The sequence below is a fragment of the Panthera pardus genome, unplaced genomic scaffold, assembly GCF_024362965.1.
Source record: "Panthera pardus isolate Hobbes unplaced genomic scaffold, ASM2436296v1 HiC_scaffold_24, whole genome shotgun sequence".
Lineage (NCBI taxonomy): Eukaryota > Metazoa > Chordata > Mammalia > Carnivora > Felidae > Panthera > Panthera pardus.
In genome coordinates, this window is record NW_026526810.1 from 136,318,566 (window position 1) to 136,333,273 (window position 14,708).

Genomic DNA, 14,708 nt, shown 5'->3' on the forward strand with positions numbered 1-14,708 from the left:
GAGTGAGCACATGCTCCAGGAGGGGAGAAGGGCCAAGGAAGAGAGGGAGAACCCTTAAGCAGGCTCCGTGCTCAGCATGAGGTCCGACACGGAGCTTGATCCGGTGACCCTGGGGTCACGACCTGAGCCGAAATCCAGAGTTGGACGCTCACCCGACTGAGCCACCCAGGTGGCTCTTATTGGCTAAGTTATTTTTTTAATGCAGCACACAAAATGTTAAATTTAACATGAAAAAAAGCTTTTTTTAATTACTCATAAAATGTTTGCCCTGGAGCCACTTTTAAGATCGTAATAGTCAATCCACGAGGAAAAAAGGAGTAGAATTTATTTGCAGTCATACAAAGTTGATACTGGTTGGAGGGGGAATATAGAGGTAGAGATTAGGTAGCAATAGGTGCCAGAAACTGAATTTAGGTAAGTGTGGTTTGGTGGGGTATTTATATATATATTTATATGTTGTTATGATGATGATGATGATTATATATATATATTAATGTTTACTTTTGAGAGAGAACGAGTGGGGGAGGAGCAGACAGAAAGGGACAGAGGCTCTGAAGTGGGCTCTACGCTGACAGTAGAGAGCCCCACGTGGGGCTCTCACTCATGAACTGTGAGATCATGACCGGAACAAAGTTGGATGCTCTACCAGCCGAGCCACCCAGGCGCCCCAGTGTTTATATTCTCCTTTCCACTTGATCAGATTGTCTGTGAGACTGAGTTGGATTTTGTAGTATTTACTAGAGTGTTGGGGGATGGCGCTTCTTCTGTAAAGTGGGATTTTAACAAAAGTGCATTTTACTACTGTGTGCACCCACCCTCACCCCCACCATGCCCCGGGGGATCATTGGGATGTTAACTGTAGTAATATCTGTGCCCACCAGGTGGCATAATTGCTTTACTTAAATGATTGAAGCTCTTTTTGATTCTCTGTTAGTGATAACTCATTTCTTATTTTAATAATAAAAGGAGATGCCATGATACGAAAAAAATTTTGGCCTGCTCAGTTTGAGTTATGCGAGAGAAACTGGTGCCACGTTTCCTTTGTAGTACGAATGCTGCTGCAAATGTTACGATGATAACATTTTTTTCGAACTGTATTTAAGGTTATAGCTTTGTCCTCGACCCACCTTATGGTGTCAGCCTCTCGCTCCAAATAGCATATGCAAGATCACAAGGTGTCCTGAGTCTGCAGTGTCCAGAGGAGGGAGGAGTGGGTGAGCTCAGGTGACCGTGGCAACTTTCATCTGCATTCTTCCCTTTTTTGCAGCCGAGTTCGAGACTCCCGCTAATGGTACTAAGGACATTTAGTTCGTCGGCTTGAAACCTGAATATAGAAAACAAGTGAGGCCTCCGACAAGGCAGCCATTTGCCCGTTACCCTCACTTTCCATCACTTCCTTCATCAACCACAGTTTGATTTTCTTAACTCCACTCAAGCGACATGGACTAGGTTGGCTTGCCTGGCTCAGTTCTCTGTACCGTGGAGTGCCCTTCTCTCTCTGTGTCCTTTACTCAGGAGATGGGATAGCCTATAGAGGTTTAACATCACAGGTGCTGTGGTCACACACTCTGTGTGTATGTACGTCTTGCTTCTGCTGTTTACCAGCCGTGTGACCTTGGCCAAATGACTTCTCTGAGCTTCAGTTTCTTTCTTTAGGAATGGGACTGATAATGGAATTATTGGAGAGGATTAAAAAGAATCCTTTAGGGGGGGGCGTCCGACTTCGGCTCAGGTCATGATCTCGCGGTCCGTGAGCTCGAGCCCCGCGTTGGGCTCTGTGCTGACATCTCGGAGCCTGGAGCCTGGAGCCTACCTCGGATTCTGTGTCTCCCTCTCTCTCTGGCCCTCCTCCCACTCGCGCTCTGTCTCTTCTCTGTCTCAAAAATAAATAAACATTAAAAAAAAAATTAAAAAGAATCCCTTAAAGAATTTTAGAACAGTGGCTGGCACATAGTAAAGTCTCAAATATTAGCTACTGTTACTAATCAGTATAGCTATTGAATCTTTAGGAAGCTTGTCTTGATTTAACATCATTATCATCATTATTTACTGATTATCTTGGATCCCATGCTAGTCTACATCTGTACTGTTACTTATGTATTTCTGTTCTCTGTTACTTGTGTTGTTTCAAGCTACCTCAGGAAATCAGTTCATTTTTCTTCTGTATTTTGGCCTGCTTTTCTGTACACAGTAAGGGTAGTTCAAGAAATGCTTGAGTAGGCTTTAGGAATTTTGTAAATTTTCTTGATGAATCTCACACACATTCTACCTTTAAGTGATGTTACCCCAGAACATAACTCGTTTACCTGTACTTTCTGTAATGCTAAATTCTTGTCAGAGAAGCCAATGGTTTGTACAGTCTGTGCACTTTTTTTTAAATTTTTTCTAATGTTTATTTATTTTTGAGAGAGAGAGAGAGAGAGAGAGAGAGAGAGAGAGACAGTGTAAGCAGGGAGGGGCAGAGAGAGAGGAAGACACAGAATCTGAAGCAGACTCCAGGCTCCGAGCTGTCAGCACAGAGCCCGACGTGGGGCTCGAACCCACGAACCGTGAGATCATGACCTGAGCTGAAGTCGGATGCTTAACCGACTGAGCCACCCAGGTGCCCCCCCCCCCCCGTCTGTGCACTTGTTAAAGAATCAAAGTGATACGTATCTTTATCCATCATAATTTAAGATTAGACATTTCTCCTTGGTTGTTTCCATAGGAATATTCAAGTTTTTAAAATATTGCACTTACACAACGATAGAATGGTTTTTAAAGGAGAGTACGCCAAGTAACCGATCTTTCTGCTTAGAATGTCCAGTCAGCTTCTTCTTGCACCCAGATGACTGCCTGGTTCTGTCCCCCGTGCGGTAGGGAAGGCTGGTGGGTGCGAATGACCGGGTCCTTGCCAACATCCTGGCATTTCCTTAAGCCACATGGACTTTGGGCATCGTCCTAATCACAGCATACTTAATGACCCTCGCCTGCCTGCAGTGGCTCCTCACCCCCGGATTGGGACAGACTCTGGTTAACCTTTAATTTACTAGAGATGAAATCAAGATTACTGTTGCCAGAGATGAGAAAGTACTGGAAAAGTCCCCGGGAACCCCGTGTTCGTTGTTTTAGAGCTTTTTGCCTCCCTTCCTGATTCGTCCTTCATCCACCACCTAACGTATCCGGTCATCCTTTGTTTTCATGAAGGCATTTGGGAGTGGATTTTATCGTCTTAGGTTGAAAGCTTATTTTTGCTTTTAAGGAAAGCATGTGGGAGGTTTTGAAAATGCACACTTTACATTTTCATCGTGCCCTACCAGCAGCTACTGGCATGTTCTGGAAAGGAGCAGGGTAGGTGGTAGAGAAGATACTGGGGACTCTAGAAACTGGTGGGTAGCCCTTGTCCCCCTGACTGTGAAAGGGAGCAAGAGCTGAGGACCCTGTGCGTACAGTAGGGAGGCAGTGAGAGACAAGGCCGTCGGCAGCATCCGTTGTGTGCGCACACGGCCCTGTTCTGGATTAAGTCCAGTCTTCAGCATTCTGGGAGGACTTCCTGCTCTGCTGTGGTTTTCAGTTCGGTGCTGACGCAGCTTTCCTGGTGAGAGCTACTTCCTGGGAAGGTCAGGAAAGTGGCTAGAGGTACCGCGGTCGAAACCGTAGCGCTCACCGTGCGTCAGGCACCACTGCCTGTGAACTCCTTTTGTCCAGAGACAGCCGAGACTGGACCTGCGTCTCTCGCACCACACACCTGACCTGTGCTGCCTTTTCACTTGCTGGGAAAGAACCTTTCTCTCCTGTGACATCATTCACATGACAGCACCCCCAGCATTCTTTTGGCAAATTGTTCATCCAGTCTTTGTTGGACTTCGGGGACATGAAAAGAGTGAACGGTTGTATTTTTGCTGGTGGGTATCAGATGGTAATTCTTTTGCAAGTTGCAAGGCTCCCCATCTGTTGACTCGTTTTGTCACGCCTTCACCTCACCTAGTAGAGATACCAAGTGACTTCCCCTAAGTGGCTCTGATTAAGTCCTTTCTTCCTTTGTTTTAGATTTGAGTCCTCAGAGGAGTCTACAAGGAAATCTAAAAGAGGTGTGATCTTAAAGGTTACTTATTAACAACGCTTTACTGTTTGCAGCACAGAAAATGTTCTGTCCAAACTTGCCTGCAACGCTCAGAATCCACTGGTCAATTTTACTGTTCCTGCCACCAGCTAATTTTTCTGTTAAAAAACAAAGCAGATGAAAATACAGTAGTATCCAAAGAATGCTTTGTTTTCCTTGTAATTTTTGAGCTAAATCCCGCCGGAGACCTGGGGAGACAGGTTTACTGGCCCTGTTACTGACGGAGCAGAAAAGACTGGAGCAGATAGCATCTGCCCCCGAGAACGGTGGGCAGGGCAGGCTACTGGGACAGCGCACAGCCCCGCGGGCCTGCCCCCCTGCCCTGCCCAGACACCTGGTGCGAGGATTTGCTGGCAGATCACATGCCTGGGCGGTGGCTGTGCACGCACCACGCGTCCCTCATCCAGCGAAGGTAATGATAGCGTCTGGACGTTTGTACGCTTGCGGAGTTGAGCTTGTAGAGCGCGAGTTTCGGGTTCGTTTGCCGGATGTCTATGAAAAGGAACCACCCTTCCAGCAGACCCTCTCTGGGGTTGACCCTCAGTTCACCGCAGATTGTTTTTCCCTCTTCCCCGTACACGGCCTTGGCTTGAACACGTCTCATTACTTAGTTTTATCACCCGACCTGCAGTCTTTCCGCCGGGGTCCCGTGTGAGCCGTGCAGCCTCACCGTGCGTCAGCATTGTTTTAAAGAATCTTAGGGCATTTTTGTCTTACTTGGCATAATCCACCCTATTGTGACATAATAAGCAAGGGAAACACTTTGGAATAATTCCTCCCCATTTTCAGACCACCGGTTCCAACTTTTGTGACAAACCGAGGTCATTTAGTTTGTCATTCGCCGACTCGCGGGTAAATAGGAATCTCACTACGGTTGACCCTTGAACGCCTTGGGGCGCCCAACACCCTGTGAGGAAAAAAAAAATCCACGTACAAGTTTTGACTCCCCAGAAACTTAACTGCTGATAGCCTGCTGTTGACCAAGAAGCCTTGCTGATGACACAAGTAGCCAACACACATTGTTGTGTGTGTTATATGTGACACGTACTGCATTCTTCCAGTGAAGGAAGCCAGAGAAAAGCCAGTGTTATTGAGAAAATACTGCAGAAGATTCTCCTAAAAGTGGACCCGCGTAGCTCACACCCAAGTTCGAGGGTCCGCTATATATACTCTGAGTGAAATCACTGTCTGTTTGTATGGACTTGCAATATTTAAAAAGGAAATGGAAACCTAGTCTCGGTGTTGAAACTGATACTGGGTGGCACTATGTGTAGTCACTGTTTGAACGACATCGACTTTTTCTTCTGTCAGTGGAAAAGCTTTCCTCTAGTGTTAGAATACCTGTTCATAAAAGAGTTTGAATTCCTTTTCAGAATGATTTCTTTTTTGTCAGTTGGCCACCAGTTGTGCCACAATCAGGTAAGATGGTTGTGGTGTCACTGACTAGCATTCTGAGCCTGGGAGGCTCTGACTTTGATCAGGCTTCTGTTAACTCGCTGCGTTACAGTGGGCAAGTGAACCAACCGCTCCGGCCTGTTTCCTCAGCTCTGAAGTGTGGTCATTGCACCTGGAGAGAGAGACTTGGGGGGGGGTGGCGGGGGGATGGCCTGGGGACAGAATTCTGTTTGTTTCAGACAGTTCTGTGCTATTTGATTTTTTTTGTTGTTGTTTTTTTTGGAGCTTGTGTTATTTTTGTACTTTACCAAAAACAAAACAAAGCAAAAAACTTATATAGGAATGTAACGAAGTGTTATTGATTAGTAGTCTCTCTCTTTTTTTTTTCCTGGAAGGAAGGCTAGAAAATGTAGAGAGGAAATAACTTTGGGGACGGCAACTTCCCCTGGATATCGAGTCAGTCAGTTTTCCTTGGTGTTACCTTAGTGCTTGAAAAACTGGCACTTGTCACCTTGTGTTGGAGTTTGAGAGCAGATACCAGGCACTGGTTCATGTAATTCATCTCTTAGATTTTTTAGTATAGAGATAAGTTGTTTGTTTTTCAAACTCAGCGGAGACTAAAAACAAACCCCAATTTAATATTTTTTATTTCTTTTGGTTATCTTTCAGGGTACCAATGTGATATCTGTTTATCATAGAAAATTTAAGTAGAACCAAGTTGAAAAAGAAGAATCATGATCTCTCCCATCCACAGATGGGATATGTTAAGTACCATTCATATTAGAGTATATTTTTAGCTATTCCTTTGTGGGATTTCTATGTGTAAGATCCATGATGGGATCATATTATATATGATTCTGTTTGGTTACTGTCTGTTCTTTATTTTTTTCTTGCACATGGCAGGCCTGAAATATATATATATATAATTCTAGTGCTCATGTACTGTGGTTTCCTGTCCCTCAGTGTGTTTACTGGCCTCTTGTCTTGTTTTTCAGTAGATGAATACATTGCCATTGCTAAAGAGAAGCATGGGTACAACATGGAACAGGTAATGTCATGGTTTTCTTTTGTTGTTAAAATGGGTTTTTAATTGGGAATGCGAGCTAAGCTGGTGTAGCCACTCTGGAAAACAGTATGGAGGTTCCTCAAAAAACTAAAAATAGAACTACCCTAAGACCCAGCAATTGCACTACTCGACATTTATCCATGGGATACAGGTGTGCTGTTTCGAAGGGGCACATGCACCCCCATGTTTATAGCAGCCCTATCGACAATAGCCAAAGTATAGAAAGAGCCAAAATGTTCACCAGCAGATGAATGGATAAAGAAGATGTGGGGGGTGTGTGTGTGTGTGTGTGTGTGTGTGTGTGTGTGTGTGTGTGTTAGTATTACTCAGCAATCAAAAAGAGTGAAATCTTGCCATTTGCAACTACGTGGATGGAACTAGAAGGTATTATGCTAAGCGAAATTAGAGAAAGATAAATATACGACTTCACTCGTATGAGGACTTCAAGAGACAAAACAGATGAACATAAGGGATGGGAAACAAAAATAATATAAAACCGGGGTGGGGGGGGAGGTTGACAAAGCAAAAGAGACTCCTAAATATGGAGAACAGAGAGGGTTGCTGGAGGGGTTGTGGGAGGGGGGATGGGCTAAATGGGTAAGGGGCACTAAGGAATCTACTCCTGAAATCCTTGTTGCGCTAGATGCTAATGAACTTGGATGTAAATTAAAAAAAAAAAATTAAAAAAAATTAATAAAAAGTAAATGTTTTTTTTAAATGGCTTTTATAGCCGACCTGTTAAATTGTGTTCTGTGTGTTAGGTAGCCATGCCATTTTTTGGTGGTCACTAGCAAATTAAACAAGGCCCTGGTCCCCTTTTTATTGCTTGACATGAGTATTAGAGGGCCCTTTGATTTGAAAGGCACCTGTTTTTCTGCAGGTTGGTAGTATTTAGGGCTTAATACTTCCCTGTTTGAATATGTGGTTTGTCATTTGTGTGATGGGTTTTATCCTGACTCCGAGCCACATGTCTCACTCAGACCCACAGTGTTTTCTTTTCATATTAACTGTTTTGAATCAGTTCCAAGTTGTAATATTTGACTAAGGCTTTCTTTTAAAAATTGTTTGGAAGCTATTAGAAATCTACGAGATTAATTTTTCCCCAAAAGTATGATGATAATCTTTTTTTTTTTTTTTTAACGTTTATTCATTTTTGAGAGAGAGCACAGGCAGGGGAGGGGCAGAGAGAGAGGGAGACACAGAATCCGAAGCAGCCTCCAGGCTCTGAGCTGTCAGCACAGAGCCCGACATGGGGCTCGAACCCACAAACTGCAAGATCATGACCTGAGCCAAAGTCGGACGCTCAACTGACTGAGCCACCCAGGCGCCCCTTGATGATAACCTTATTTCAGCTTATTTCTAACTCCTATTTTAAAAATCAGCATATTAATTTGGATTAGTGCTTTCCTTGGCATTCATCTAGATTTTACAGCCTGTAAGTTGCAGGCTTTTATCCTCATGATTGAGGGCACCACTGAGCTACGTTATATAGAATTAAACTCTTTGTTTTAGCCTTGGCCACACTTTTAATTATTTCAGCTTGGTAGAATTTGTTAGAAAAGCTGGTTATAGTAGGATAGTACCAGAATCTTTAAAAGCAAGAGGTATATCCCTTTTCTTTTTCTAAACCCTACTCGTGAATTTCACAAAGTTGCTCAGAACAGCACCAACTTTTTAAGATTTTATTATTATTTATTTATTTTTAAAGTTTATTTATTTTGAGAGAGAGCACGAGCACAAGCAGGGGAGGGGCAGAGAGAGAATGAGAGAAAATCCCAAGCAGGCTGTGCACCACCAGTGCAGAAATCAGAGTCAGATGCTTAACCGATTGAGCCACCGAGGAGCCCCTGAAGATTTTAAGTAATGTCTACATTCATCATGGGGCTCGAACTCACGACCTCAAGATCCAAGAGTCACATACTCCACCAACTGAGCCAGTCTGACATCACCAGTTTTTAATTCTATTTAGAAAGTGTAAAAGTCATTATTAGGTGATTGCTAAATATACCTAGATGAATTTTTAAGGATTCTGGTCTTCAAAATTCTGATTGGTCTCACTTGGGAGTTACCAGGAAAAAAATTGCTGAATTATCTCTCATTTCCAACTTGTCACCCATTTGAATATTTTCTCCCTTCTGGGTTACCAAAAAACAACAACAACAAAAGACAAAAAAAAACCCTCTTTATATTTGAGTCTTTTCAGGAAAAGAGTAACAAAACAATTAAGTGCATTTATAAATTACTTTGTCGTTTCGTATACAGAGGCATTCCAGTGTGGCTTTTAAGAGCACAGATTCCAAAGGCGCCTGGGTGGCTCAGTCGGTGAAGCAGCCGACTCTCGGTGTTGGCTCAGGTCATGATCTCGTGGTTCGTGGGTTCGAGCCCCACATCGGGCTCTGCGCCGACAGTGCGGGGCCCACTTGGAATTCTCTCTCTCTCCCCCTCTCTCTCTTTCTGCCCCTTCCCCACTTGTACGCATGCTCGCTCTCAAAAATAAATAAATAAAGAGCACAAATTCTAGGGCCACACTGCTTCTGCCACCTACCAGCCCTGGACCGTTGGCAAGGACTTAATTCTCAGGGCCACCGTGTTCTCATCCGAGAAGTGAGCGCAGTGGAGCGTGTCTCGCGGGAGTGCGCACGCATCAGCCGCGTAGCAGTGTTTGCCAGGCTGCAGGGGCGTGCGTGCTCTTCTCTTGCCAACCTGATTTCCATTTTAATGTTTCACTCACGTCTTTGGTCTAAAATTTCACTGATACTATTTTTCTAGGCTCTTGGGATGCTCTTTTGGCATAAGCATAATATTGAAAAGTCATTGGCTGATTTGCCCAACTTTACCCCCTTCCCAGATGAGTGGACTGTGGAAGATAAAGTCTTGTTTGAGCAAGCCTTTAGTTTTCATGGGAAAACTTTTCATAGAATCCAACAAATGGTAAGTAGATGAAACCACTGATTTTTCTTTTTTTCCCAGCCTCTCTCCCCTGCAGCATACCTGAAAGATGGGGATGTCATCCGCAAGCCGAGATATTCCCGTGTTGAACGGAGTAGCTCATGCTTGCCGTGGAGTAGATGAGAGGCTTCAAGTTACAGGAGCAAAGCATCTCCTGGCACTTCCCAGCTTGAGAGCAGCTGTAACACGAGCCCCCCGCCACCCCATCCCCATCTCTCTTGTTGGGAGTCCCCACATTAATGCGATAGAAAGCGTCTTTGATGGTTGTTTGATGAGGTGTGGCGCCTCGTGGAACCCTATCTGCCTGGGGAAGGTTGGCTTATCTCTTATATTCTAGAAGGCTGTTTGGTGGACTCCTACCAGGAAAGCTTTTATTGATGGTTGCACGAGTGCTAAAGTGAATTTTTAAAAAATAACCTAGGAGTTAGGCTAGACACTTTAGGTGTATGAAAACTTGGGTTCGTCTCAGCCTGCCTTTGGCGATCCTTCCTGGGCTGAGTTTCACTTACAGTCACACTGCAGTAGTCTGGAAATGTACCGATGAGAGTTCTTGAATCTTCTTCTCAGAGAAAAGGGTTGTGCCTTAAAACATTTCTGTGTGTGTGACCATCCTTATTAACCGTATCTAAGCACGCTTGATTTGTAACGATCAGCTCTAAATCGAAACCAACTCAGTTTTTATGTTTAGCTTCCTGATAAATCTATAGCAAGTCTGGTGAAATTTTACTACTCCTGGAAGAAGACAAGGACTAAAACCAGTGTGATGGACCGCCACGCTCGGAAACAGAAGCGGGAGCGGGAGGAGAGGTCAGTTCCTGCCTGGAGGTGGTGTCTCCCCGCGTGGGGGATCTCTCGGGTCACTAGAATTTCTAAGAGGCGGTCGGTGCCCAAAGGAAAGGGAGAGGGATGGAGTTCCCCAAATGCCTTCCTGGTGGAGCCAGATGTACACAAATATTCTTCAGTAACGTTCGTGAGCTGTATCATTAACGCACGAGCCCACCGTTCTTTGGGTATTCGTTTCTTACCGCTCTCTTCTTCCTGCATTCAGTAAACTTCCACCTTATTTCTTTATTTTTTTAAATTTTTTTTTAAGACATTTATTTCCGAGAGACAGAGACAGAGCGTGAACGGGGGGAGGGTCAGAGAGAGAGGGAGACACAGAATCCGAAGCAGGCTCTAGGCTGCGAGCTGTCAGCACAGAGCCCGACGCGGGGCTCGAACCCACGAACTGTGAGATCATGACCTGAGCCGAAGTTGGCCGCTTAACCGACTGAGCCACCCAGGCGCCCCAAGAAACTTCCAGTTTAAATGAACAAACTTTTCCACATACTCTTTCATACCGCTGAAGGGTGTCTCCTTTTAATAAGAAGGAAATCTATTATTGCCTAGGTAGAATTTTTTTGGGTATACTTACACAAGATTTGTTTGCCACGTTTTATGTCTGGTGTGTTAAAAGATGACAGTACAGTTTAGATTTTCCTCATCCCTTTCTTGACCATCTATTTTGTGTGTGCGAGGGAGGGAAACATCTGTGATTCTTCTTCCTAAGGACACCAGCTCTAGGGATAGCTTGGTGAGTAGGATACACCCAAGCCGACACTTCCACCAGATGGCGCAGAGCAGGGGGCGGCCCTGTGCTCCCGCGCAGAGGCAGGTTGGAGTCTCACTCCAGAGGTGGTGTGAACTCCCGTGCGGGGTCAGTGCCACATGCCTCTTCCCCGAGCCTCCGCCTCCTCAACTCTAAAATGAAGCTGCTCACAGTCTAGAAGGCAGCAGGTGGACATAGTGGTTTTTGTGTTAGGTTCGTGGCTTTTTGAAATTTGTTTTCCACGTTTTCTGTAATGCTGTTTTTAAATTTTTTTAAATTTATTTATTTATTGAGAGAGCGAGGGAACAAGTGGGGGAGGGACAGGGAGAGTTGGGGACAGAGGATCTGAAGCAGGCTCTGCGCTGACAGCAGAGAGCCCGACGTGGGGCTCAAACTCACAAACTGCGAGACCATGACCTGAGCCAAAGTCTGACGCTCAAATGACTGAGCCACCCAGATGCCCCTGTAATGTTGTTTTTAAATTTTTTTTAATGTTTATTTATTTTTGAGAGAGACAGAGACAGAGACAGTCGTGAGCGGGGGTGGGGCAGAGAGAGAGGGAGACACAGAATCCAAAGCAGGTTCCAGGCTCCGAGCTGTCAGCACAGAGCCTGACGCGGGGCTCGAACTCACAGACCGCGAGATCACGATCTGAGCCGAAGTCGGACACTCAACCGACTGAACCACCCAGGCGCCCCTGTAATGTTATTTTTTTAAACTAATAATATAAATGAAGTGAAGGGAGAGAGACTATCTGATCTCCATGGCCCCATCTCAGGAGGGTATTTTATGATTTTAAATAAGATATCGTGGGAACAAAGTGGTAGTATGACTTCTGGAGAATTCACATCCGTGGGCCCAGCTGTAAAGTGGGGGCAATGGTGGGAACGTCTGCTGAGCACTCTCCAGCTGTGAGAGTCTGTAAAAGTGTTGACCTTGATACGTCTGGATGCTGTGTGGTCTGCAGCATATATACTAGTGGGTCTGTTTTTGGTTTAGTGCTCTCAGTAATCAAAGAAAAGTGGCAAATGCTAATGAATTTGTTTTTATGTTCCAATAACTTTTGATTAAAAATATTTATTTCCATTATACGTTAGGACTCATTTACTTTTTATAAACAAAGTCTTGTACTACAGACAGCTGTACTCTGCTAACCCTGAAATTAGAGTTAAATAAAAGAATAGGTTGGGGTTTGTTGTCCCCCGAGTATGAAACGGTAAGAGCATCTACTGCCCCGCCCTCACCACAGGCTCCCGTCCCCGGTGCTTCTCTGTGCACCAACCCTGAGAGCACCTGTCCCCCGCACCGCCCCCCCCCACCACCACCACCCACACCCTCCCCCACCCCCCCAGCCCCCCGTGGGGAGCCTGAGCCCTTGAGCACCTGTGCAGACCCGGGCGCTAGCACCTGAGGGATTGGTGGAAGTGACAGCAGGGACGAGAGAGGTCCCTCAGCCCTGGCACACTCTCCTTTTGAACTCTCTCTCCTGGGCCAGAACTCAGCACAGGAAGGTAGCATGGCCATCTGGGCCGGATCCTGAGACGGTGGGACGATGAACTGGATGTAACTGGGGGGAAACTGGGGCAGGCTGTGCTCGGCTTCTGTGATCCTCAGTCTTCTGACTTTTCAAAGTAAAGGCTCTACTACGGAGCTCTTTTAAAAAAATAATAACACGTGGAAGGCTATAAAGAAAGGCATTTGAAGTACCATGTCAATGTGAATGTTCTTTTTAAAATTAACCTAATTTGAAATCTCAGTTTATCCAGAGCCAAAAGGCTCTCCCCCTTCTGGCGCTCGGATTGAGTCATGAGTGTGTACTTGGGACTTGAAGTGGAGTTTCACTTTTTGGGGATTTGTTCCCAGCGCATGGGGACTTTATTTTTCAGTAATTTCTCAGTTACATGTAATGATTGTGTCCTAGCCCACCACAAGATGATTAACGGGGCAGTTACATAAATGCCTTAAATTTGATCTTTTCAGTTGAGAGTTGAGAAGAAACATTTTACAAATATGAAGCAACAGTGTCCTAGACCTGATCCAGAAGTTAAAAATCTATTTCAGTAGGTGGTTGTTGTTGTTGTTGTTGTTGTTTTAATCATTTAGAGTAAGAGAACTAGGAGTTGGTTTTAATTTATTTGAATTGTAAAAATGTTTATCTCGGCAATCTGAAAACATACTGATTTTGTATTAAATCTGTCATTAAATCAATTTATTGCTTATATTTGTATATTAAATAGAATTAGTACCAAATAGTCTTTCAGTAACTTGTTCTTGCCTTCCAGTGAGGATGAACTGGAAGAAACAAATGGAAATAACCCCATTGACATTGAGATTGATCAAAACAAGGAAAGCAAAAAGGAGGTATTTTTTTCCCTAGTATCGTTTAGGCAAATAAATTTTATTAGTACCATACGTAAAACATTCCTCTTACTTATTCTATTTAATATATTTATTGCTATGTACAAGGCATCATGATAATGACTTTTTAAACAATACTAACTTTGCTGTATAGACTTTAGAATTTTGTTTGCCAAGAAACAGGAATAAAGGAAGCCCGAAAGCAAGCGATAGCATTACTGAATAACGAGTTTGTCCTCATTGGGCAGCCGTCCTCACTGCCTTCTTTCCCAAGCCATCAGCCCAGTAGTTAACGAGTGTGGGCGTGGTACTGGTGAGGAGAGGACCAGGTGAGGGCTTGGTTCCTCCTCTCAGCCTTCGGGATGTCCTCTCAATGGCCGGCGCAGGGGCCTGCACAGTGGGGTCATGAGCTGGGCCATGAGTGCACTGCAGAGGGCTGGCAGGGACTCAGGGCAAGTTTTCCCGTTACTCAGAAACAGCAGCGTAGGTCCTACAGCAGCGAGCCTCACACATGGGGAATTTTTAATCTTTCACATCTTAAAAATCATTATGTCAGAAGATTCGAGAGGCCCATGAATTCCTACAGTTGTATGTAACTTTTTCTGTGTGTATTTATGACATTTCTTTATTGTGAACTTTTCACTGAGAACGATGGGGTGTCTGAATGATCTCATTAAGCCTTTTGAAATGGGTTGCAGTCTTAGGTTATTTTGCCCATTCATAAAAATTGAATAAGGCCTATGTGGGATCCCTGAGGGCCCCCCAGGGAAACCCGGGGCTCCTTGGCACAGACTGGAAAGCCCCCATAACACAGCATCCCCTGCGGCAGAGCCCTTGCAGGGAGGATAGCACTACAGTCCCTGGAAGGAAGGGCCCCTTAGTCCATCGGCCCCAGTTCAGGCCAGAGTGTTGGATCCCAGCGTGGTTATGACTTTTATATGTAAGTTCGTAGAAGTGCTTTTCTGAAGAGAGTCTGTATCTGCAGCTTCAGTAAAACCTCAAAGAGTTCTCGATCTTGGAAGGTTCTGAAGTAGGAGAACAGCTGTTCTTCGGCATGGAAAGACAGAAGGGTCCAGGCACACCTAAACTTTAAAATCGCGTCAAACATACATGCTTTTTGTAGGCAAAGTAGGAGATCCAGCTAAACAAAAAGGAGAAAAAGAAAATGATGATATTGTCACCCTTAATCACTGCTAACATTTTGGTGACTCTTTCCAGATGACTCCATGAAATGTATATGCCTATATACA

At 44.6% G+C, this 14,708-nt stretch overlaps 1 protein-coding gene across 1 annotated transcript in view; it reads left to right on the forward strand.

Annotated features, from left to right (window-relative positions):
• Nucleotides 1-14,708, forward strand: part of RCOR1 (REST corepressor 1) — a 126,759-nt gene that overhangs the window by 94,884 nt on the left and 17,167 nt on the right. The window contains exons 4-7 of the mRNA XM_019461907.2: nucleotides 6,493-6,545; nucleotides 9,333-9,494; nucleotides 10,201-10,319; nucleotides 13,383-13,461. Of these exons, the coding sequence (XP_019317452.2) occupies nucleotides 6,493-6,545; nucleotides 9,333-9,494; nucleotides 10,201-10,319; nucleotides 13,383-13,461 (413 nt within the window). The remainder of the gene's footprint in view (nucleotides 1-6,492; nucleotides 6,546-9,332; nucleotides 9,495-10,200; nucleotides 10,320-13,382; nucleotides 13,462-14,708) is intronic.